The sequence below is a fragment of the Salvelinus fontinalis genome, chromosome 27 (assembly GCF_029448725.1).
Source record: "Salvelinus fontinalis isolate EN_2023a chromosome 27, ASM2944872v1, whole genome shotgun sequence".
NCBI lineage: Eukaryota > Metazoa > Chordata > Actinopteri > Salmoniformes > Salmonidae > Salvelinus > Salvelinus fontinalis.
Genome location: NC_074691.1, coordinates 3,883,614 through 3,909,014, shown reverse-complemented (window position 1 = coordinate 3,909,014; position 25,401 = coordinate 3,883,614). Strand labels below are relative to the sequence as shown.

The window sequence follows — 25,401 nt, the reverse complement described above, 5'->3', positions numbered from 1 at the left end:
ACAGACTAAATAAGCTGCGGTGAACTTCACAGGGTGGTGAAAGTGCAAGGTGATGAGCTTGGTGCTCCTTTCCAATAGATATTGAGGGTGTTATTCTGGTGACATGATCATCAATACTTGGCTGCCATTTGACAAATAAGAAATAATCTTGCTATTTTGTCCATAATCTCATCATGTAGGCTATACGTACGCTCTAGTCAACAACGTGAGGGCTGTGCTGTTGGTTAGAGCACATTAGCCAACACCAGAGTGGGCACACTCACTATATAACACACGTTTTGTTGTTAGAAAACTATCAATAGAGTTAAAAATGCAATGGAAACCCATTAAAAACATTTATTTGGTACATGGGAATTTAACTGCAAAAGGTATTTTTATGTGCACTACGTCATCACGAACAGCCTTTTATCTGTAACAAGTCGATTTGATAGTTAGCTAGCTCTGCAGTGCATAACATTTTGTGAGTAGTTAACTCAGAGAAACAAAGACAATAGTTGAACAGTTAACTAATTAATTTCTTCCAAAATGAAGGAGAAGCAAGAGAGAGATGGAGTGTCATTTTTTTTCACTTGCAGATTCACTTAGCTAGCAAATGCAGCTAGCTAGTTTAGCCTACTCAAACACTGCTCAAACAGATGGATGCTATGTTAGCTAGCTGGCTATGATTATCCAACACAACACTGGAACTCTTCCAAGTCAAGGTAATCTTTTGGTTTTACTAATGTATTGCCACGGGGCCCGCCGGTGTAAGTGCTAAACTGCTTACTGACTGTACACTAACATTACTGCATGATTGGAACGGGTTGACAATACTTTAGCTATGGTGACAACGATGTAGGCTGTGTGTGGCGGTTTTGTTATGGTTTGACTTTGAAAGATTTTTTCGCCTGGTGTGTTGTGCATTGAAGTCCACAAGCGAAGGGAAAAGGTGAGAGGAGGAGAGCACATGGATGCGAGAAGGAATTTAAGGTGGCTGCTATACAAGTGAACCGTGTTTATGCGTGATTGGGGTGTATTCATTCCGCCGATTCTGTTGGAAAAACTTTCCTTAAATGGCAACAAACGGAACGAGACGGGGATAAACATGCTTGAATTTGTCCAATAGAAACTTTAGTTTGCAACTGTTGGACTAATGATTACACTCTAGATCAGTTCGATGCAGGCAAGAGTGTGCAAGGCAGCATTGAATGTGTCACTGTCTGTCACTTCAACTTTTTCTCCCGACCTGTGTCCACCCACATTGTAAACTTTTATTCCTAGGTTTGATTGTAGCAACCTCATGATTGGTATAGGGAACATTTTGGTTTCACGTAGTAGCCTAAACATATTCATGTTATATTGAGCTGGGTGAATGGAATATGAATGACAGTGATCCAATTTGCTGTAATACAAATAAGGCCATACTCATGAAAAAATAACTCTTAATTAAATGTAATGGCAAAATGTAGATTTCCACCTAAATAGACATACCCAAAAGTAACTGCTATTCATGCGTAATTACATGATTCTGACATGCCAGAACTTGGTGTATTTGGAAATAAGACATCTGGGAGACTATGAGGAAAAGATCAGAAGAAAGATTGGAATGACATAGTTCAGAATACACAAGATCAAGCACACACACAAAAGAAGTTTTATTTTTATTTTGAAAGTCATCTTTCATTGAGAAGCTATATGTGAATTATTGATTCCCATAGCTAGAAACACATCAGATGGCTTCCGCAACATGTTAACAATTTCAGAATAAAAAAATGGGATTGATAGACCTAACAACTAGAAACGGGCAGATGTTTTTGTAAGTGATGTCCCTAAACCTCTCCAAAGTGGACTATGTCTGTAAATTAGATCATTCAAGTACTATTACATATTTGCAATCCCTAAATGCTATTCGTTCAGTGTAAAAACAATTTCTACCATATCAACCTCTTTCTGTACAGCACTTTGTGACTGATGTAAAAAGAGCTTTAGAAATACATTTGATTGATTGATTTCCACCTCTCCAAAGTGTCAGAATGTGGTAATTGCACTGTTTTTGCACACTGGATGTGCCAAAAAGTTGTTGTTCACTATAAAACAACATTTCTACAACACCAACCTCTCTCAAACGTTGTGGTGGTGTCGGGGGACATACAGGGGATTATCCACGTGTTTCTTTCAACCCAATGTATTGGTCCTTCATACAAATAAACTGTTTATTAAAAAAAAAAAAAAACTTGGTTACACACGTGTCCTTCGCTAAGAAAAGGTGCAAAAATAGAAATAAGCGGAACTATTTACAAATGGCATTCGTGTTCGTTTTACATCCCAGGTGGCACCTTCACCGTAGCGTGTGCATGTCGTGATAGTCTTTGAAGCAGTCTCTCTCTGCCCGGGACAAAAAAAAGCCAACCGGCGTTTCGGACAGAAGATCTGTCATGTCACTTTTTCCCCCGTGTTTTGTGCAGTGCTTGCAGTTCTTCCTTTTGTCTTTTGTCATGTGTGTTGGATTGTGGTGCTCACTTTGTGTGGGGGGGGTCTTGTGATGGTTGTGAGGTTGCTTTGGGCCCCCAATTCAGCCATTTCTAACACCCGCTGCTCTCGGAAGGCCAACTGGGAGAGAGGTGTTTGACCTTATGCTATGGCCATCTGCTTGTGGGGAATGAAAGCATTTAAGGTAGCAATGTCCACAAAGTGGTTAACAAAAAAGTCTGATACCACTTCCTGGTCTTGCAGAGGACCTGGTAGTAGCCTATCAGAGCATCAGATAGGTCGGCAGCCCCCATGCTGGCATTGTAATCCTTCACAGAAATGGGGGACATAATTCCTTTTTTACCCTCCTTGAGACATGGTTGTTATTAAATGCCTTATGCTGTGTGGTGAGCATGGTTACATACCTAGTGTCCTTCCATTTCACAAAAGCAGCTTGTTAGTCCTGATCCAACGTATCGTCCCCCTCTCTAGCGTCTTTGTCATGTCATTTACGGTTGAAGTCGGAAGTTTACATACACCTTAGCCAAATATGTCTGCAAGCAACGTTTCTATGATGGGCTATTAGCAGGACATTATATATTGGTCATATTGATCGTGGCGCTGTGGTCTAAGGCACTGCAGTGCAAGAGGAATCACTACAGTCCCTGGTTCAAATCCAGACTGTATCACATCTGACCATGATTGGGATTCCCATAGGGCGGTGCACAATGGGCCCAGCATCATCTGTGTTAGGGGAGGGGTTGGCTGGCCTGGATGTCCTTGGTTTCTCTCCCTCTAAAAACATAAATAAATATTTTGGGCTTCATAAATATTATTTTGGCCTTTATTCAGATTACAATCGCTCACTTTAGTTTTTTTGAAAACAAAATAATCTCCAAAATACTGTTATATATAGCATACCCGCTCTGGTAAACTATTTCAGCACTGTTTCGTGCAGCTCTGAGACAAGCATGGAGAAACGAAAATGTTCAATTATATTCTATGATATTCTTAAGATATGTGTTGACTGATTATAAAAGCAAGTGATGTCTGCTAAATAATCAAATTGATGGCACAGTCATATAGCATCGGCACCTACATAAAGCTGAGTGATAAAAATAAATAAGTACCAACATTCTTTCTGAAATATTTTGGTTATCCTGACCTGGACACCATGTACAGTATTATAATAGCCCATTATGGGCTATTAACAGGACAATATACGCTTACCAACACCTTTCTGTAGTTTGATACTTTGTGCAAGGCAATTGATCAGCATTAAAAACTTTTTGAATGGGGCCTCCCGAGTGGCGCAATGGTCTAAGACATTGCATCGAAGTGCAAACTGAGTTGCTAGAGATGCTGATTCGATACCCGTGCTGGCTGCCACGAGGAGACCCATGAGGCGGCTTTTGGTTTCTCTCTCTCTAAAAACAGAAATAAATCATTCTAAATAACAAACTGCCTTTATTTACAAATTAGTGAGAATGTCTCACACCATGTTCAAGAATGGCCTTTTTCTCGCTCACTCTAGGTTAAATGAAAACGAAAAAATCTCCAAAATATCGTTATTTTTTAAACAAAGCTATTATTAGTATTATTATTAATTAATTTAGAATGATATAAAAGCCCCTTAGATATTCTCACAGATCAGATTTACCCTCACTAAAAATTGCCCCTTAGATATTAATGTTGAATACTCCAATGCTCTTATGCTCTTAATACTGTAGCCTACTCCCGACCGTCACTTTGTACGGCGCCATATTTTCCTTTCCGTCCTAATGGAAACCCTGAGGGTTTAGTTTTTTGTTTTTCTTGGAATAGAAACACCATAATATTAATCAAATTAATTAAGCTACATTTCTTAAAATCAATCCCATATACTATGTTCTTACAAAAAAAAATGTAAATTCTCTAGTAACGTTAATGTTGAAGACTATCAAATGCTTCTCAAAGATGTCCTCTGGTGGTCAAACTAGAACAAATTGGGGCGGCAGCCTAGTGGTTAAAGTGTTGGACTAGTAACCGAAAGGGTGCAAGATCAAATCCCTGAGCTGACAAGGTAAAAAATATGTCCTTCTGCCTTTGAACAAGGCAATTAACCCACTGTTCTTAGGCTGTCATTGAAAATAAAAATTTGTTCTTAACTGACTTGCCTAGTTAGATAAAGGTAAAAATGTCTGACAATTAAATAACATACCATAGAATTCTGCTGTCCTGCAGTCTGACACAACTTTTAAAGTAGGAACCACTGTAAGACAGCATGCTAAATGTTACACGCTAGCTCTCTCATTATGACATCATCACAATGAAATGAGGGATTACATTAAAGGAGAGTGTTTCTTCCAAGGTGGTCCAGCCCAGGCGAGACAAAGCTAAGCTTGGCACGCTGTGTTTGTGTGTGTACTTGGGTGCGTGAGTATCTCATCGGCAATGCTGATTGCCCTATACTCCAGGATGTTTTCTGTTACTCTTTTATGCCAGTTGACTGAGAGAACTGTAGCAGCGTGCCACACAGTTCTTAATTAAAGTATTTCAAGGTGCAACACCCATGGCTTTGTCCGTTTGAACTTCCTGGGTAATAAGATGGAGGAGTGAAGGGTTTCCTATTCAGATAAGCTTTGTTTGCAGTGAATTCTCATGTTCATTGAGTATCTTTGTTTGCAGTGAATTATCTCATGTTCATTGAGTATCTTTGTTTGCAGTGAATTATCTCATGTTTATTGAGTATCTTTGTTCGTAGTATGATTTTAAACTTTGGGCGCATTCCAGATTGTATTTAATGCAGTCGCGTGCATGATCATATTTCACAACGCCTGGAAAAGGGATTAGCATCTCGGGGAATATTGTGCATTGACATGATATAGCAATCTGCTGAAAGGCGCAGTGCTTCTTCAAACAAGACAACGTGGAATGCCAATAAAGGGTTGATTACTGTATGCCCTGTATACATTTAGCAGTGGCGCACCACCACTGTTTTTATTTTAATTTTAATTAATGTTGTTATATTTGATTTTTATTTTTTTTATTTTATTTCACCTTTATTTAACCAGGTAGGCTAGTTGAGAACAAGTTCTCATTTGCAACTGCGACCTGGCCAAGATAAAGCATAGCAGTGTGAACAGACAACAACACAGAGTTACACATGGAGTAAACAATAAACAAGTCAATAACATGGTACAAAAAAGAGAATCTATATACAATGTGTGCAAAAGGCATGAGGTAGGCAATAAATCGAGTAATTACAATTTAGCAGATTAACACTGGAGTGATAAATCATCAGATGATCATGTGCAAGAAGAGATACTGGTGTGCAAAAGAGCAGAAAAGTAAATAAATAAAAGCAGTATGGGGGGTGAGGTAGGTAAATTGGGTGGGTAGTTTACAGATGGACTATGTACAGCTGCAGCGATCGGTTAGCTGCTCGCATAGCAGATTTTTAAAGTTGTTGAGGGAGATAAAAGTCTCCAACTTCAGAGATTTTTGCAATTCGTTCCAGTCGCAGGCAGCAGAGAACTGGAAGGAAAGGCGTCCAAATTAGGTTTTGGCTTTTGGCTTTAGGGATATAATGTATGAGTGTACAAAACATTAGGAACACCTGCTCTTTCTATCACTTAGACTGGCCAGGTAAATCCAGGTGAAAGCTATTATCACTAATTGATGTCACCTGTTAAATCCATTTCAATCAGTGTAGAAAGAGGGGAGGGGACAATAACCTCTACAAGTCTAAGCCGTTGGGGGGATGGGGTACCCAAGCTAACATATGGAATTGTTGGTAATGTTAATACAATGGATCATTTAGCTATTTGTTTTTTAATTTTAGGACCCCTTTAGCTATCAAAAAAATAGCTATACATATTTTTTTTTCATAAAATATTGAATATAGCATTTACTACTATAGCCCGTAGAAACGCATTGAGTTACACATTCCTAAATGGCAAAAAAGACAGTCCAAAAAATAAATCATAAGGAATAAGGTTTTACATTTTCGGGATGTCTTATGGTCTGACAAACACTGCTGTAGCTCAGCCACCTTCCACCACAGATACAGAAGGCCAACATAGGCGGATTTGCTGGATTGAGACACAGCCCATGCTAGCTTAAATTGATGGGGATTGTTTTGTTATGTTACTTAGATAGACTCTCAAGGATTTTAAAGAAGGATTTTTAAGCCTTGAGACAATTGAGACATGGATTGTGTATGTGTGCCATTCAGAGGGTGAATGGGCACGACAAAATATTGAAGTGCCTTTGAACTGGGTATGGTAGTAGGTGCCAGGCGCGCTGGTTTGAGTGTGTCAAGAACTACAACGCTGCTGGGTTTTTCACGCTCAACAGTTTCCCGTGTGTATCAAGAATGGTCCACCACCCAAAGGACATCCAGCCAATTTGACACAACTGTGGGAAGCATTGGAGTCAACATGGGCCAGTATCCCTGTGGAACGCTTTCGACAGCTTGTAGAGTCCCAGCCCCAACGAATTGAGTCTGTTCTGACGGAAAAAGGCGGTGTAACTGTAAGGACCGATGCTGGGAGACGAGAAGCAAGTACAGGAAGTGAACATTTAATGGATAATAGACAAGAAACAATCAAGGACAGCATCTGGACAGGGGAAAATGTAACAACATCAATGCTGACACAGGGAACAAACTGAGGAGCAGACAGATATAAAGGGGCAATCAACAAAATAATTGAGTCCAGGTGAGTCCAATATTGTGCAGATGCACGTGGTGATGGTGACAGGTGTGCGTAATGATGGGCAGCCTGGCGCCCTTGAGCGCCAAGCATGGGAAGCGGGAGCAGGCGTGACAGTAACACAATATTACGAAAGTGACCCTAATGTTTTGTACACAGTGTATGTTATATAATGTACACTGAACAAAAATATGAACGCAACATGTAAAGTGTTGGTCCCATGTTTCATGAGCTGAAATAAAAGATTCCAGACATTTTCCATGAACACAGAAAGCCTATTTCCCTCAAATTTTGTGCACAAATGTGTTTACATCCCTGTTAGTGAGCATTTCTCCTTTGCCAAGCTAATCCATCCACCTGACATTTGTTTCATATCAAGAAGCTGAATAAACAGCATGATCATTACACAGGTGCACCTTTTTCTAGGTACAATAAAAGTCCGCTCTAAAAATGTAATGTTTTGTCATACAACACAATGCCACAGATGTGTCACGGATTCCCCCGGTACTGCTGCTCATTCCGTTCACCAGCTCCAGAGGTCTACGTCACCAGCCTTCTAGGCGTCATTGAACTAGATTCATTACCACCAACCCCGGACTGTCTTGTCTCATTACGCACACCTGGTTCCCATTCCCCCTGATTAGTATGTGTATATATGTGCCCTCTGTTCCCCATTGTCCTTGTGGATTATTGTCTCATATTTTTTATTCCCAGTCATGTGAAATCCAAAGATTAGGGCCTAATGAATTTATTTTCAATTGACTGAACTTTAACTCAGTAAAATCTTTGAAATTGTTGCATGGTGAGTTTATATTTTTGATATATAGATGTATGCCACAGGAAGACTCCACCGCCCCCAGTAACTCTGACACCGCTGCAGAAAAAATTATAGGGTTGATGTACTCAAATAGAATTGTATGGTGTAGACCTTCCCGTGAAATTCTTACTTACAAGCTCTTAACCAACAATGCAGTTCAAGAGATAGAGTTAAGAAAATATTTACTAAGTAAACTAAAGTACAAAATCAAATAAAAAAGTGACAATAACGAGGGGGTACCGTTACCGAGTAAGTCTGCGGGGTACAGGTTAGTCGAGGTAATTTGTACATGTAGGTAGGGGTAAAGTGACTATGCATACAGTAGATAATAAACAGCTAGTAGCAGCAGTGTCAAAACAAGGGGGGAGTGCTGCAGAGATGATTGTCTTTCTGCAAGATTCTCCCATCTCCACAGAGGATCTCTAGAGCTCTGTCAGTGACCATCAGGTTCTTTCTCACCTCCCTGACCAAGGCCCTTCTACCCTGATTGCTCAGTTTGGCCGGTGGCCAGCTCTAGGAAGAGTCTTGGTGGTTCCAAACTTCTTCCATTTAAGAATGATGGAGGCCACTGTGTTCTTGAGAATCTTCAATGCTGCAGAAATGTTTTGGTACCCTTCCCCAGATCTGTGCCTCGACACAATCTTGTCCCGGAGCTCTATGGACAATTCCTTCCACCTCATGGCTTGCACTGTCAACTGTGGGACCTTATATAGACAGGTGTGTGCCTTTCGAAATCATGTCCAATCAATTGAATTCACCACAGGTCAAGTTGTTTTTTATTTTTTTATTTCACCTTTATTTAACCAGGTAGGCCAGTTGAGAACACGTTCTCATTTACAACTGCAACCTGACCAAGATAAAGCAAAGCAGTGCAACACAAACAACAACACAGAGTTACGCATGGAGTAAACAAACATACAGTCAATAATACAATAGAAAAAGTATATATACAGTGTGTGCAAATGAGGTAGGATAAGGGAGGTAAGGCAATAAATAGGCCATAGTGGCAAAATAATTACAATATAGCTGTAACGGTCCTGACCTGTTTTATGTTGTTTTTGTATGTGTTTAGGTCAGGGCATGTGTTTTGGGTGGGCAGTCTATGTTATCTGTTTCTATGTTGGTTTTGGTTGCCTGGTATGGCTCTTAATTAGAGGCAGGTGTTTTGCGTTCTCCTCTAATTAAGAGTCATATTTAGGTAGGGTGTTCTCACTGTTTGTTTGTGGGTGATTGTCTCCTGTGTCTGTGTCGAAGTTACACCATACGGGATTGTTTCGGTTTGTTCGTGCGTTTATGTAGTCTGTTCCTGTGTCAGCGTGCTTCGTGTATTTGTAAGTTCGTTTGTTCAGGTCTGTCTACATCGTTTTGTTATTTTGTTAGTTATATCAAGTATAGTTCGTTTTCGTCTTTGTCTGTTTTGTTTATTTAATAAATCATCATGTATTCACAACCCGCTGCGCCTTGGCTCGATCACTACTCCACCTCTTCTTATGAAGAGAGAGAGGAACGCCGTTACAGAATCACCCACCCTTCCAGAGCCAAGCAGCGGAGTAATTGGAGTAAGGGACAGGAAAACAAGGATTTCTGGACTTGGGAGCAGATATTGAATGGAGAAGGTCCCTGGGCTAAGGCAGGAGAGAATCGCCGCTCTCAGGAAGAGAGGGAGGCAGCTAAAGCCCAGGAGCGGTGGTTTGAGGAGGCAGCAAGGAGACGGGGCTGGAAGCCCGAAAAGCCATGGGAGCAGCTGGAGGCACTGGGGAGAGCAGAGGCTACCGGAGAGAGGAACCGGAGGGAACGCGTCTGGTACGGAAGCCCAAAAAGCCCGTAAGTAATTCCCAAAAATTTCTTGGGGGGAGGCTAGGAGGTAGTGGGCCAAGGGCAGGTAGGAGACCTGCGCCCACTTCCCAGGCTTACCGTGGAGAGCGGGAGTACGGGCAGGCGCCGTGTTACGCAGTAGAGCGCACGGTGTCTCCTGTACGAGTGCATAGCCCAGTGCGGGTTATTCCACCTCCCCGCACTGGTAGGGCTAGACTGGGTATTGAGCCAGGTGTCATGAGGCCGGCTCAACGCGTCTGGTCTCCAGTGCGTCTCCTCGGGCCGGCATACATGGCACCTGCCTTACGCATGGTTTCCCCGGTTCGCCTACATAGCCCGGTGCGGGTTATTCCACCTCCCCGCACTGGTCGGGCAACCGGGAGTATTCAACCAGGTAAGGTTGGGCAGGCTCAATGCTCAAGAGTGCCAGTACGCCTCCACGGTCCGGTATTTCCGGCACCACCTCCCCGCCCCAGCCTAGTACCTACAGTGCCTACACTACGCACTAGGCTATCAGTGCGTCTCCTGAGCCCAGTTCCTCCTCCACGCACTCTCTCTGTAGTGCGTGTATCCAGTTCGGTGCCTCCAGTTCCGGCACCACGCACTAAGCCTCCTGTGCGTCTCCAGAGCCCTGAACACACTGTATCTTCTCCCCCTACTAATCCTGATGTGCTTGTCCTCAGCCCGGTGTCACCAGTGCCGGTACCTCGCATCAGGGATAGAGTAGGCTTTGAGAGTACAGTGTGCCCTGTCCCTGCTCCCCGCACTAGTAGGAAGGTGCTTATCCTTAGCACGGTGCCTCCAGTTCCGGCACCACGCACCAGGTCTACAGTGCGCCGTATCCGGCCAGAGCCATCCGTCTCCCCAGCGCCATCTGAGCCATCCGTCTCCCCAGCGCCATCTGAGTCATCCGTCTCCCCAGCGCCATCTGAGCCATCCGTCTCCCCAGCGCCGTCTGAGCCATCCGTCTGCCATGAGCCTGCAAAGCCGCCCGTCTGCCATGAGCCTGCAAAGCCGCCCGTCTGCCATGAGCCTACAGAGCCGTCCGCCAGACAGGAGCCACTAGAGCCGTCCGCCAGACAGGAGCCGCTAGAGCCGTCCGCCAGACAGGAGCCGCTAGAGCCGTCCGCCAGACAGGATCTGCCAGAGCCGCCAACCAGACAGGATCTGCCAGAGCCGCCAACCAGACAGGATCTGCCAGAGCCGCCAACCAGACAGGATCTGCCAGAGCCGCCAACAAGACAGGATCTGCCAGAGCCGCCAACAAGACAGGATCTGCCAGAGCCGCCAACCAGACAGGATCTGCCAGAGCCGCCAACCAGACAGGATCTGCCAGAGCCGCCAACCAGACAGGATCTGCCAGAGCTGCCAACCAGACAGGATCTGCCAGAGCCGTCAGAGAGCCATGAGCGTCGAGAGCCGTCAGCCCGCCATGAGCGTCGAGAGCCGTCAGCCCGCCATGAGCGTCGAGAGCCGTCAGCCCGCCATGAGCGTCGAGAGCCGTCAGCCCGCCATGAGCGTCGAGAGCCGTCAGCCCGCCATGAGCGTCGAGAGCCGTCAGCCCGCCATGAGCGTCGAGAGCCGTCAGCCCGCCATGAGCGTCGAGAGCCGTCAGCCCGCCATGAGCGTCGAGAGCCGTCAGCCTGCATAGACCTGCCAGAGTCCCTCAGCCAGGATCTGCCAGAGTATATCAGCCGGGACCTGCCCCTTGTCCCGGTGTTGCCCCTTGTCCCGGTGTTGCCCCTTGTCCCGGTGCTGCCCCTTGTCCCGGTGCTGCCCCTTGTCCCGGTGCTGCCCCTTGTCCCGGTGCTGCCCCTTGTCCCGGTGCTGCCCCTTGTCCCGGTGCTGCCCCTTGTCCCGGTGCTGCCCCTTGTCCCGGTGCTGCCCCTTGTCCCGGTGCTGCCCCTTGTCCCGGTGCTGCCCCTTGTCCCGGTGCTGCCCCTTGTCCCGGTGCTGCCCCTTGTCCCGGTGCTGCCCCTTCTCCTGGTGCTGGCCGTTTATTTAGGGGATGTGAGTTTTAGGGTGGTCATTGGGAGGGGTAGACAGAAGCGTTGGGTGACTATGGTGGTGTGGGGACAGCGTCCAGAGCCGGAGCCACCACCGTGGTCAACTGCCCACCCAGACCCTCCCCTGGACTTTGTGCTGGTGCGCCCGGCGTTCGCACCTTGAGGGGGGGGTTCTGTAACGGTCCTGACCTGTTTTATGTTGTTTTTGTATGTGTTTAGGTCAGGGCATGTGTTTTGGGTGGGCAGTCTATGTTATCTGTTTCTATGTTGGTTTTGGTTGGTATGGCTCTTAATTAGAGGCAGGTGTTTTGCGTTCTCCTCTAATTAAGAGTCATATTTAGGTAGGGTGTTCTCACTGTTTGTTTGTGGGTGATTGTCTCCTGTGTCTGTGTCGAAGTTACACCATACGGGATTGTTTCGGTTTGTTCGTGCGTTTATGTAGTCTGTTCCTGTGTCAGCGTGCTTCGTGTATTTGTAAGTTCGTTTGTTCAGGTCTGTCTACATCGTTTTGTTATTTTGTTAGTTATATCAAGTATAGTTCGTTTTCGTCTTTGTCTGTTTTGTTTATTTAATAAATCATCATGTATTCACAACCCGCTGCGCCTTGGCTCGATCACTACTCCACCTCTTCTTATGAAGAGAGAGAGGAACGCCGTTACAATAGCAATTAAACACTGGAGTGATAGATGTGCAGAAGATGAGTGTGCAAGAAAGAAATATCTTGTAGAAACATCTCAAGGATGAACAATGGAAACGGGATGCACCTGAGCTCAATTTCAAGTCTCATAGCAAAGGTTCTGAATACTTATGTAAATGTATTTATTTTTAGTTTTCTTATATAAATTTGCAAACATTTCAAAAAACCTATTTTCACTTTGCCATTGTGGGGTAGTGTGTGTAGATTGTTGAGCAAAATGTTATATTTAATAGATTTTAGAATAAGGCTGTAACGTAACAAAATGTGGAAAAAGTCAAGGGGTCTGAATACTGTCCAAAGGCACTGTAGGTCCTGGATGGCAGGAAGCTTTGCCCCAGTGATGTACTGGGCCGTACGCATTACCCTCTGTAGTGCCTTGTGGTCGGATGCCGAGCAGTTGCCATACCAGGCGGTGATGCAACCGGTCAGTATACTCTCGGTGGTGCAGCTATAGAATCTTTTGAGGATCTGGGGACCCATGCCAAGTCTCCTGAGGGGGAAAGGTTTTGTCGTGTTCTCTTCACGACTGTCTTGGTGTGTTTGGGCCATGATAGTTTGTTGGTGATATGAGGACCAAGGAACTCTCGACCCGCTCCACTACAGCCCCGCTGATGTTAATGGGTCTAGGGTTTCTGGGATGATGGTGTTAAATGTGAGTCATGACCAGCCTTTCAAAGCACTTCATGGCTGCCGACGTGAGTGCTACGGCTCAGTAGTCATTTAGGCAGATTACCTTCGCTTTCTTGGGCACAGGGACTATGGTGGTCTGCTTGAAACATGTAGGTATTACAGACTTGGTCAGGGAGAGGTTGAAAATGTCAGTGAAGTCACTTGCCAGTCGCGCCGCGCATGCTCCGAGTACACGTCCTGGTAATCCGTCTGGCCCTGCGGCCTTGTGAATGTTGACCTGTTTAAAGGTCTTGCTCACATTGGCTACGGAGAGCGTGATCACAGTCGTCTGGAACAGCTGGTGCTCTCTTGCATGCATCAGTGTTTCTTGCCTCGAAGTGAGCATAAAATACATTTAGCTCACTGGACAGCTTGCGGCTGTGTTTTCCTTTGTAGTCCTTAATAGTTTGCAAGCCCTGCCATATCCGACGAGCGCCAAAGCTGTCAAAGTAGTAGCATTCAATCTTAGTCCTGTATTAATGATTTGCCTGATTTGATGGTTCATCTGAGGGCATAGCGGAATTTCTTATAAGTGTCCAGATTAGTGTCCCGCTCCTTGAAAGCGGCAGCTCTAACCTTTAGCTCGATGCGCATGTTGCCTGTAATCCATGGCTTCTGGTTGGGATATGTACGCACGGTCTTCGTGGGGACAACGTCATCGATTCACTTATTGATGAAGATGGTGACTGAGGTGGTATACTCCTCAATGCCGTTGGATGAGTCCCGGAACATATTCCAGTCTGTGTTAGCAAAACAGTCCTGTAGCGTAGCATCCACGTGCATCATTTCCGTATTGAGCGAGTCACTGGTACTTCCTGCTTAAGTTTTTTCTTGTTAGCAGGAATCAGCAGGATAGAATTATGGTCAGAGTTTCCAAATGGAGGGTGAGGGGGTTTTGTATGCATCTCTGTGTGGAGTAAATGTGGTCTAAAGTTTTTTTTTCTCCTCTGAAGGCACATGTTACATAGTGGTAGAAATTAGGTAAAACGGATTTAACTTTGCCTGCATTAAAGTTCCCGGCCACTAGGAGAGCTACTTCTCGATGAGCATTTTCTTGTGTGCATATATACAGCCATATACAGCTCGATGAGTGCGGTCTTAGTGCCAGCATCGGTTTGTGGTGGTAAATAGACGGCTACGAATAATATAGATGAGGACTCTCTTGGTAGACAGTGTGATCTACAGCTTATCATGAGGTACTCTACCTCAGGCGAGCAATACCTTGAGACTTCTTTAATATTAAACATCGCGCATGAGCTGTTATTGACAAATAGACACACATCCACCCCTCATCTTACCAGATGTAGCTGATCTGTCCTGCCGATGCACGGAAAACCCAGCCAGCTCTATACTATCTGTGTCGTTGTTCAGCCACAACTCGGTGAAACATAAGATATTACATTTTTTTATGTCCCGTTGGTGGGACAGTCTTGAACGGAGATCATCCAGTTTATTCTCCAATGATTGTATGTTGGCCAATAGAACGGATGGTAGAGGCGGGTTACCCACTCGCCAACGAATTCTCACAAGGCACCCCGATCTCTGCCTCCTGTATTTCCGTCTTTTCTTTACGTGAATGACGGCTATTTGGGCCTGGTCTCAGGGAAGCAGTATATCCTTCAAGTCAGACTCATTAAAGAAAACATCTTTGTCCAGTTCGAGTTGAGTAATCGCTTTTCTGATATCCAGGAGCTCTTTTCGGTCATAAGAGACGGCAGCAGCAACATTATGTACAAAATATATTACAAAGTGCGAAAACAAATAAAATATTACAGTTGGTAAGGAGCCATCCCCTCCGGCTCCATTATCTGTAGATAGATGTAGGTGTGCTGCTGTTTTCGTGGTAAACGTCGGTAACCATGGTGTTTTTCTCATCTCCTAGGTTACCTGTCCAAAGTGTTGAGGAACTACACCGAGCAGGCGGGCGACGGCGACTTCCTGTCGGTCCGCTGCCCGCCCCGCACCACCATCACCGTCCAGTCGGCTTTCTACGGCAGGAGTGGCCCCCTCCACCCCCAGCAGGGCCCGTCCCACCACAGACCCACCCTTTTAGGGACACTCCCACTGGAGGATGACTTGCATTGTTACATGTCCACAGCACTACAGGTAACTGCCCTTCCCTCCATATACACTTACTTTATAGACATTTATCCTTCTCTAGTACAGTAACAAAGGTCATGAAATAATGGTCATCTGCTGGTATTGACATTTGTCCAGGGTGATTTTCCCAAAGCCTTGTAGCAAAATGTGCAAAGGTGACACCCGAGAAACACCCACGTCAAACCACACCCCCAAGCCAACTCACGTTTGGCTTCCTGTCATGGCCGCCAGCATTTCTTGATGAGCACGACAAAAAAAACGAGGTGACATTCCCCTTTAAGAGCCTCATGTTAGAAAGCTATTGTGCATCTCTGCTGCTTTTTCCGGATAGTCCTGTGTGGAGTGGCATACAGTGTACGGCACAGCCTGAAACACTGCCTTCTTGGAAGTCCTCTTTTCAATGGCTCGGGTGTGTAATGTCATAAAGTCTTCTCCCATTCCTCACCATATACAAAAAAATGGTCTATATCGATACCGCTTCAGGACCCACATGTAGGTTAGCATAGCTCAGAGCAAACGTGGAGCTTATCAATGTTCCATTCGTTTGGAGGTAGTATTCATCATCAAACCTGAAATAGTTACATATCAAAACATATTCAGCCGGCTCGAAAATAAAGTTTGTTGGTCGGTATTCATTCGCATGTCGGTCTCTTAGGTAGTGAGCTAGGGTTGCCAGACCCACCGTGTGGGGGAATGCTGGAGTACAGACTCTCGACATCTAATGTGACCAGAATTCTATTAATCCATTATTGGTGAGATCTTGGTTATACATTCTTTCACATATGATGGCAATGATTGCACATGAGATTTTATGAAGGAGTCTACAAAGTTTGACAATGGATCTAGCAGTGAACTTATTCATGTGACTACTGGTCTGCCTGGATAATTGTCTTCTTATATTTTAGGTTTGTGTAATTTAGGCAAAATATACAGGCATGGACCTATGACACATGGGAAGGAAAATGTGTATATATATATATATATATATATATATTTCACCTTTATTTAACCAGCTAGGCCAGTTGAGAACAAGTTCTCATTTACAACTGCGACCTGGTCAAGATAAAGCAAAGCAGTGCGACACAAACAACAGCGTTACACATGGGATAAACAAACTTACAATCAATAACACAATAGAAAATATACACAATAGCTTCTTACAGATGGGCTGTGTACAGCATTGGCAGCAGAGAACTGGAAGGAGAGGCGGCCAAAGAAGGAATTGGCTTTGGGGATGACCAGTGAAATATAACTGCCGGAGCTCGTGCTACGGGTGGGTGTTGCTATGGTGACCATTGAGCTAAGATAAGGCGGAGCTTTACCTAGCAAAGACTTATAGATGACCTGGAGCCAGTGGGTTTGGCGACGAATATGTAGCGAGGACCAGCCAACGAGAGCATACAGGTCGCAGTGGTGGGTAGTATATGGGGCTTTGGTGGCAAAACGGATGGCACTGTGATAGATTACATCCAATTTGCTGAGTAGAGTGTTGGAAGCTATTTTGTAAATGACATCTCCGAAATCAAGGATCGGTAGGATAGTCAGTTTTACGAGGGTATTTTTGGCAGCATGAGTGTAGAATGCTTAGTTGCGAAATAGGAAGCCGATTCTAGATTTAATTTTGAATTGGAGATGCTTAATGTGAGTCTGGAAGGATAGTTTACAGTCTAGCCAGACACCTAGGTATTTATAGTTGTCCACATATTCTAAGTCAGAACCATCCAGAGTAATGATGCTAGTCGGGCGGGTGCGGGCAGTGATTGGTTGAAGAGGATGCATTTCGTTTTACTAGCATTTAAGAGCAGTTGGAGGCCACTGAAGGAGTGTTGTATGGCGTTGAAGCTCGTTTGGAGGTTTGTTAACACAGTGTCCAAAGAAGGGCCAGATGTATACAGATGTATATTCATATTCAGGTTTTGAGATAAACTTGCTTAATTAGGGCTTGCTCCAGATTTGAGCTAATATTCATTTAGAACACCTGTGTGGGATCAACACTCAGTTTTCCACAGAAACATGAATTACTGAGTTTTCTCTGAATCTCCTCATTGTATTTTTCATTGTCTAAAACGACCACAGTACCCCCCTGCAGGTTTGCATGTTTGATAACCAGAGATGAGTGTTTCATTAGTTCATTGATTGCCTGTTCTTCTGTCCTGGTGAGGTAATTCTAAATATGTGTTGTTTTTCTCATATATACAGACATGACTTCTTGTTCGACTAACCTACAATCGGTGTTAATCGAGGAGTTGTTAACCATAGGACAGAATTAGCTTTTGGGATTACAATTAGTAACAGTTCTTTTGGCTGGGGTTCTAGGCCAGAACGTTAATCTTACTAAATATTTTTTACAAATCAACTTTTGCTTTATTAGATCAAGCATTTTTTTTTTTATATTCAATTAAATTGTTTGCTAACTGAGATGATACTGTATATTGCTGTCAGCTGCGCTCATTGCACTCACCTGGACTTCTTCACTTTGTTGATTACCCCCTGTACATCTGTCTGTTCCTTGGCTGTGTTCCCTGTGTCCGCATTATTCCGTATCGTGTTTGTTATGTGTTCCTGTCCAGACGCGGTTCCGTTTCATGTTCGTCAGCTATTAAACCTTCACTCCCCGTATCTGCTTCTCATTTCCTGCGGCGCCTCCTTACAATTACTGTGACATGAAATAACAGAAATTGCATGCAAATCTCCTGGATATTGGTGAGGCTCTACCCCACCTGCCCCACATGTTTTATTTGTATTTATTTAAACTAAATTTAACTAGGCAAGTCAATTAAGCACAAATTATTATTTACAATGACGGCCTACCAAGAGGCACAATGCCTCCTGCGGGCTCAGGGGCTGGAATAAAAAACATATACATTTATGTAGGACAAAACACACATCCCGACAAGAGAGACGGCACAACACTTCATAAACAGAGACCTAAGATAACAACACAACATGGCGCAACACATTATAACACAGCATGGTAGCAACACAACATGACAACAACATGGGAGTAACACAAGAGGGCAGCAGCAGAACATGGTAGCAGCACAAAACATGGTACAAACATTGTTTGGCACCGACAACAGCACGAAGGGCAAGAAGGTAGAATCAACGATACATCACGCGAAGCAGCCACAAGTGTCGGTAAGTGAGTCCATGATTGAGTCTTTGAATGTAGAGATGGAGATAAAACGGTCCAGTTTGAGTGTTTTTCGTAGCTCGTTCCAGTCACTAGCTGCAGCGAACTGAAAAGCGGAGTGACCCAGGGATGTGTGTACTTTGGGGACATTTAACAGAGTGTGACTGGCAGAACGGTTGTTGTATGTGGAGGATGAGGGCTGCAGTAGATATCACAGATAGGTGGGGAGTGAGGCCTGAGAGGGATTTATAAATAAGCATCAACCAGTGGGTCTTGCGCCAGGTATACAGAGACGGACAGTTTAAACAGGAGTATGGAGTGCAGTGATGTGTCCTATAAAGAGCATTGGTGGCAAATTTGATGGCCGAATGGTAAATACCATCTAGCCGCTCGAGAGCACCCGTACCTGCTGATCTATAAATTACGTCTCCGTAATATAGCATGGATAGGATGGTCATCTGAATCAGGGTTAGTTTGGCAGCTGGGGTGAAAGAGGAGCAATTACGATACCAAGTCTAGATTTAACCTTAGTCTGCAGCTTTGAAATGTGCTGAGAAAAGGACAGTGTACCATCAAGCCATACTTCCAGTACTTGTATGAGGTGACTACCTCAAACTCTAAACCCTTGGAGATAGTAGGCTCAACGGTGGAGGAGGCAGGGGCCACGTGACCTTTTGTAGAGGTGTTCAGAACAAGGTTAAGGGCATAAAGCTTGTTGGACATTCAGAAAGCTTTGTTGTAGAGTGTTTAACACAAAAATCTGGGAAGGGGCCAGCTGAGTATAAGACTCAGCTGAGCTATGTTGTTGATGGAAATTGAGAAGAGCATGGGACCTAGGATCGAGCCTTGGGGTACTCCCTTGGTGACAGGCAGTGGCTGAGACAGCAGATGTTCTGACTTCACACATTGCACTCTTTGAGAGAGGTAGATGCATCACAACTGCAGGTAAGCATAGGCTACTTGCCAGCAGCATACCACCCTGCATACCACTGCTGGCTTGCTTCTGAAGCTAAGCAGGGTTGGTCCTGGTCAGTCCCTGGATGGGAGACCAGATGCTGCTGGAAGTGGTGTTGGAGGGCCAGTAGGAGGCACTCTTTCCTCGGGTCAAAAAAAAAAATATCCCAATGCCCCAGGGCAGTGATTGGGGACACTGCCCTGTATAGGGTGCCGTCTTTCGGATGGGACGTTAAACGAGTGTCCTGACTCTCTGAGGTCATTAAAGATCCCATGGCACTTATCGTAAGAGTAGGGGTGTTAACCCCGGTGTCCTGGCTAAATTCCCAATCTGGCCCTCAAACCATCATGGTCACCTAATAATCCCCAGTTTACAATTGGCTCATTCATCCCTCTCCTCTCCCCTGTAACTATTCCTCAGGTCGTTGCTGCAAATGAGAACGTGTTCTCAGTCAACTTACCTGGTAAAATAACGGTAAAATAAAATAAATAAACTTTGTAGTAAGCGTTTAATTGAGAAGATTTTTGAGAAAGCCTTTTCATCTACCAGAAGACGGTTGTCATTAGGGTTGGGCGATATCCAGATTTTCATATTGTCATACCGTCCTTTTCTTATCTTGGGATTAACGGTATTACCGGTTTAGTACACAAGGGGGTGTGTCAACAACAAAAAAGCCCATTGGGCATCTATTACCAGAATGCAATTAATAGCGAGTTTCCGTGGAGCCTGTTAGGTAAATATGCCAATGAACACAAACGGAAAATAAAATCATTGTAAAGACAGACAATCCAGCTCATAAATGTATACATATATAGGTAGGGGCTACCGAATGTCATTTTTTAGGAGTTTGGATATTTACAAGCAAATGTGAACAAGAGACATTGTGCAAATGAACAACGTTTGGATGCGTGCTTGTCTGAAGGAAGAACAGTCCTGGCTCTGGAGCAGCATGTGTGCACGGTGTGTCTGTGTGGAGTCTTCCTGCTCTGCTCGGAGAAGATGGGGGAGGAGCAGACGGACTGATAACGGAGAGTAGAAAAAAACGCAAGGAAATCAAGATATCCTACAGATAACTCATCCAAAGGGCTTTGACTTCTCAAACACGGCAGAAAGCTAACAAAATATGATGCCCCATCACCTTATTAATTCAGCCACTTACTAGCAAACAATTTAATAAAAAATAAAAAATGCTTGATCTAATAAAGCAAATGTTGATTTGTTCTCAGAATATCCAATAGTAATGTTCTAGACACACTTCATGCGAACATTGCAAGAACGTTCATGTGTCCAGTTTTCTGAGGGAGGAGAATATTCCGTCCTACCAAACATACACAGAACACGGTTGCCATGTTCTCAGAACATAAGATATGAATGTTCTAGACACGTTCATGGGAACGTTGCAGGAACATTTCTGTGTATCAATTGTCAGGACGTCAGCTGATGGTCGCTAAGAAACTTCCCCCCAGAAAGAAAATGTCATCACACTTTGCTTCTGTTGTCAAGCTAATCCAGGCCCTGATTGGTGAACCACTCATCCAGTCATAGCTCTATGTCTGTAGGCAAGGTTAGAGATATCCTCACACACAGTGCTTTAACATAGTGTGTTTTACTTACATATTTGGCACGTTCATTTATACAGTAATTATTATTCAACATGTCCTCACCTGGGATTTGAACGCACAACCTCTTGGTTCACAATACTCAGATCTTCCCGCCACACCAACATGTTCATGTCAGGTATCGTTTAATCTGACTTTTCTCATCATTGGGCTTTCAGTATAGTTGTCTGATGTTGGTGAGGCATGTTAACTTGTTTTTAAAGCGCTCCTGAATCACTATGATCAATGAAATAGTTTTCTTGAGTGTACTTTTAACAGAGCTGAGATTGACTTCAAACTGCATTCACCCTATTGCTTACACCTATCAACTTGTTTCAGTAAGTTCCTAGGGAGGAGAGGTTAGGGTTTTTCTGGACAGGGCCTAACTCTTCTGGCCCAATAAGCACATGCCCTAAAGAATCCCTTATTGGGACAGTGGTTAGGGCGTACGTCTTTGGTGCTGGTGGCCTGGCTTCGAAACCCGCTCGGGGAGTCACCCTACTCTCACATTCTTAGCAATAGAATATCATTACAACACAACACAACTCATAATTTGTGCTCTAGGGGAAATCCTACAGATTCCTATATTTCAATGAGAAACTCATTTTAATTAGATCAGATAGGTGTGTTGTAACTGTTGCCAAATAATTCCATTAACATATTTTGCTAAGAATATCAGAGTAGGGGGACTGCCCTAGCGTGTCTTGAACAAAGGCCTCCAGCAGCAATGATGAACTCCCTAACCACTGTCCCAATAAGGGATATCTCTAGGACATGTGCTTATTGGACCAGTATAGTTAGGCTCTGTCCAGAATAAACACTACCCCTTCCTCCCTAGACACTAGTGTAGATCTGAAACAACTGGATAGGTGGAAACGATAAGGGATATCTCTAGGACATGTGCTTATTGGACCAGTATAGTTAGGCTCTGTCCAGAATAAACCCTACCCCTTCCTCCCTAGACACTAGTGTAGATCTGAAACAACTGGATAGATGGAAACAATAAGGGATATCTCTAGGACATGTGCTTATTGGACCAGTATAGTTAGGTTCTGTCCAGAATAAACCCTACCACTTCCTCCCTAGACACTAGTGTAGATCTGAAACAACTGGATAGATGAAAACGATAAGGGATATCTCTAGAACATGTGCTTAATGGACCAGTATAGTTAGGCTCTGTCCAGAATAAACCCTACCCCTTCCTCCCTAGGCACTAGTGTAGATCTGAAACAACTGGATAGGTGGAAGGCTGTAAAAAATAGGGTGATTGCAAATAAATCTCAGCTCTGTTAAAAGTACACTCAAGAACAACTTGTATCGATCATAGTGATTTAGGAGTGTTTTAAAACAGGTTAACATGCCCCACCAACACTAGACAACTATACCGAAAGCCCTTAAATTGCTGAAATAAGTAAATCAAATCAAATCCATGATGAGAATAGTCAGATTAATCGATAGATGACACGGACATGGTGGAGTAGCAGGAAGATGGGAGTATCGTTCAAATCCCCGGCGAGGACAATAAATACTGTATGAACACACATGCACGATGTAACCATGTATGTCAAAGTCTGTCAAATATGTAAGATGAAAACAGTTACACACTGTTTGTGTGAGTGTCCCTAACCTTGCCAACAGTCAAAGAGCTATGAATGGATCAGTGGTTCGCCAATCAGGGCCTTGATTGGCTCGGCAACGGTAACTAGGCTTGAGGTGTTAAGCGAAACTTTTCATTCATTATGTTCTGAGAACATGGCAACCGTGTTCTGTGTATCTTTAGTGGGATGTTGATGGAATATTCTCCTGACCCTCAGAAAACTGGACACGTGAACGTTCTTGCAACGTTCCCATGAAACGTGTCTCGAACATTAATATGGGATGTTCTGAGAACATAGTAACCATGTTCTGTGTGTGTTTTTGTTTGACGTTCTAGAATGTTCCCCTAACTTTTCCTCAATAAAGCAGCTAGCTTGAATCCTTGTAATCCCCGTTTCAACAGCGCAGACATAAAACGCTATGAAGACATGATGTCACACGCTGTTTTTTTACCACTATGTTCATTTTGGGGGGTATGACGACACGAGCTGCTGTACCTTTTCTAATATCATCACATCCCTGGCCATTGTGTCTCCTTAATGAAGCGCGATCACATGACATACACGTCAGCGTGCAACCGTGCTTGAGATTTACGGTCTGGCAGCACACACCGGAAGAACACTGGGAGGTTGTCTTCTATACGTCTCTGTTTGTTTTAGTGGAACTCGCTGCTCAAGTGCTAGCTTTGCCCGGTTGGTGGGCCCCGACCTACCCATCACAACTCCCAGTGCCACACTCTGTGGTCAATCATAAATGGGCACCTCCCAGCATAAGGGTGGCCCGTGTCGACAGTGTGATGCGTTCTGGGGGGGGAAATGACTGAGCTCCTGCCTTTTTTGTTATTTTTCAATAAACTTCCAGGGAATTTGGGGAGAGGGAGGAAGGGGGGGAATTCCTCAATTCCTTGCTGTGGAATGTGGTAGATTCTAGAATGTTACTCAGCTGGTGTCAAAACAAGAAAAAGAAGGAAAGGTGTACGACTGTGAAATCTGATACATGGAAGTGACTGGAGTGTAGCTAAGGGGACGCTAGGGTGTTTTGAAGTGGTTTTAGGTTTGTGTGCCGCCAATCTCACCGACGCTTGCTCATCGCTCTCTCTCCCTCTTCCTCTCTCTCCCTTCCTCCCTCCCTACCTCAATCTCTCCCTCTCTCATAGAAAATGTTGGATGAGTGCCAGGACAGGAGGAGCTGTAAGGTCCTTGTCAACAGTCGTCTCTTTGGGATGGACCCATGCCCCAGCAGCAGCAAACACCTCATCGTGTGGTACAAATGCAGGCCTAGTAAGTCCCTCATCACCCCCCCCCCCCCCCCCCCCCCAACGTCTCTTTATAGTTTATACTCCTCCTTCAACTGTCTGTCTGTCTAGCTCTCTCTCTCTGACACACTCAGAGAGACCTGCACGCACGCACACAGAAAACCCAGGTGACAATATATATACGGTTTGAATCCCATTCATACTAAATGAGCAGAAACGGAAGCGGGAGCCTTCACAATGTGGACTATGTTTCGCCATGCACAGGTATTCCACACACAGAGTCCAGTGACAGTGACCCGTGACAGAGCTCAATACCCAAAGTACCTCGATCAACCATGATATCAAAACTATGGACATGGGGGGAGTAGAACAGGAATGCAACGGAGAAGAAGGTGACAGGGAATGAAAGAGAGAGTAGAGAGGGACACAGAGAGAGAGAGAGAGAGAGAGAGAGAGACACACACACATACACAAAGAGGGAGAGAGAGAGAGAGCAAGAGGGAAGGAGAAAATACTGAGAATACTAATACGTATGTATTGAATGCAAACCCAGCTGTCTCTTTCTCCCTTTCCGTTTCAGAGGAAGTGACACCTTCTTGTTACGCCTCACTAAAATCCCACTTAGGTCACACTGAGACATTTCTCTCTCGCCAGAAGTTCTTGGTTCAGTGACAGGACAAAAGAGCTGTTGATTGGTTCAGGGTCAGGGTAGGGGAGGGGTCAGTGGAGTGAGTGCGAGTGACCGTACCACACCTCAGGAATGACATGAATGGACTTAAAGCTGTGTCCCAAATGGTACCCTATTCCCTAGAAACAATAGGGCACTACTTTTGACCAGGGCTCATAGGGCTAGTATGTAAAATATTGCATTACATAGGGAATAGGGTGTCATTTGGCACACTACCTTAGTTACTACAACACTCTGGGTGGTGGGATTACTTCACTGTTATTCTGGGTCTGCCTGGAATTATACACTCCACTGTGAGAAGGAAAGAAAGAGGGAGGGGAGGAAAGATGGATGGGGAGAGAGGTTGAAAGTTGGGATGGAGATTTCAGTGTTGTAGTACAGAAGGATTGAGAAAAGGCTAAGGGCGCTTGGAAAGGGATGAATGGAAAGAAGTATGAAAAACACACACGCTTGAATATGTGCATTTGTGCATTTGCACACTCACATGGAAAATATAAAGTCAAACTTCAGAGTAAGCCTGAGACTGACAAAAAGGGTTAAAGTGTGTGTGTGTGTGTGTGTGTGTGTGTGTGTGTGTGTGTGTGTGTGTGTGTGTGTGTGTGTGTGTGTGTGTGTGTGTGTGTGTGTGTGTGTGTGTGTGCGTGTGCGTGTACAATAACACTAAGGTCTCTCTCTCTCTCACCCCATCTTCTAAACCAGATGAGTATAAGAGTAAGGTGGCGTGCGAGGAGGAGAGAATGAAGCTGACCTGTAAACAGGGAATGCAGATCACCGTCTACTCGGCCATGTTCGGTCGAACCCAGCAGGGTACCCTGGAGTGTCCTACCCACCACAGGAGGGCGTCGTCCGTAGGTAAGACCATCACCCATGTATAGAACCTGGAGTTTTCCCTGCCCACTTGAACTCTGGACCTAAAGCATCTTTGTAACT

At 44.5% G+C, this 25,401-nt stretch overlaps 1 protein-coding gene across 1 annotated transcript in view; it reads left to right on the top strand.

The window, feature by feature from the left end:
• Positions 1 to 25,401, top strand: part of LOC129825625 (protein eva-1 homolog C-like) — a 51,372-nt gene that overhangs the window by 6,865 nt on the left and 19,106 nt on the right. Inside the window, exons 2-4 of the mRNA XM_055885835.1 lie at positions 15,029 to 15,252; positions 23,685 to 23,808; positions 25,171 to 25,323. Coding sequence (XP_055741810.1) covers positions 15,029 to 15,252; positions 23,685 to 23,808; positions 25,171 to 25,323 — 501 coding nt within the window. The remainder of the gene's footprint in view (positions 1 to 15,028; positions 15,253 to 23,684; positions 23,809 to 25,170; positions 25,324 to 25,401) is intronic.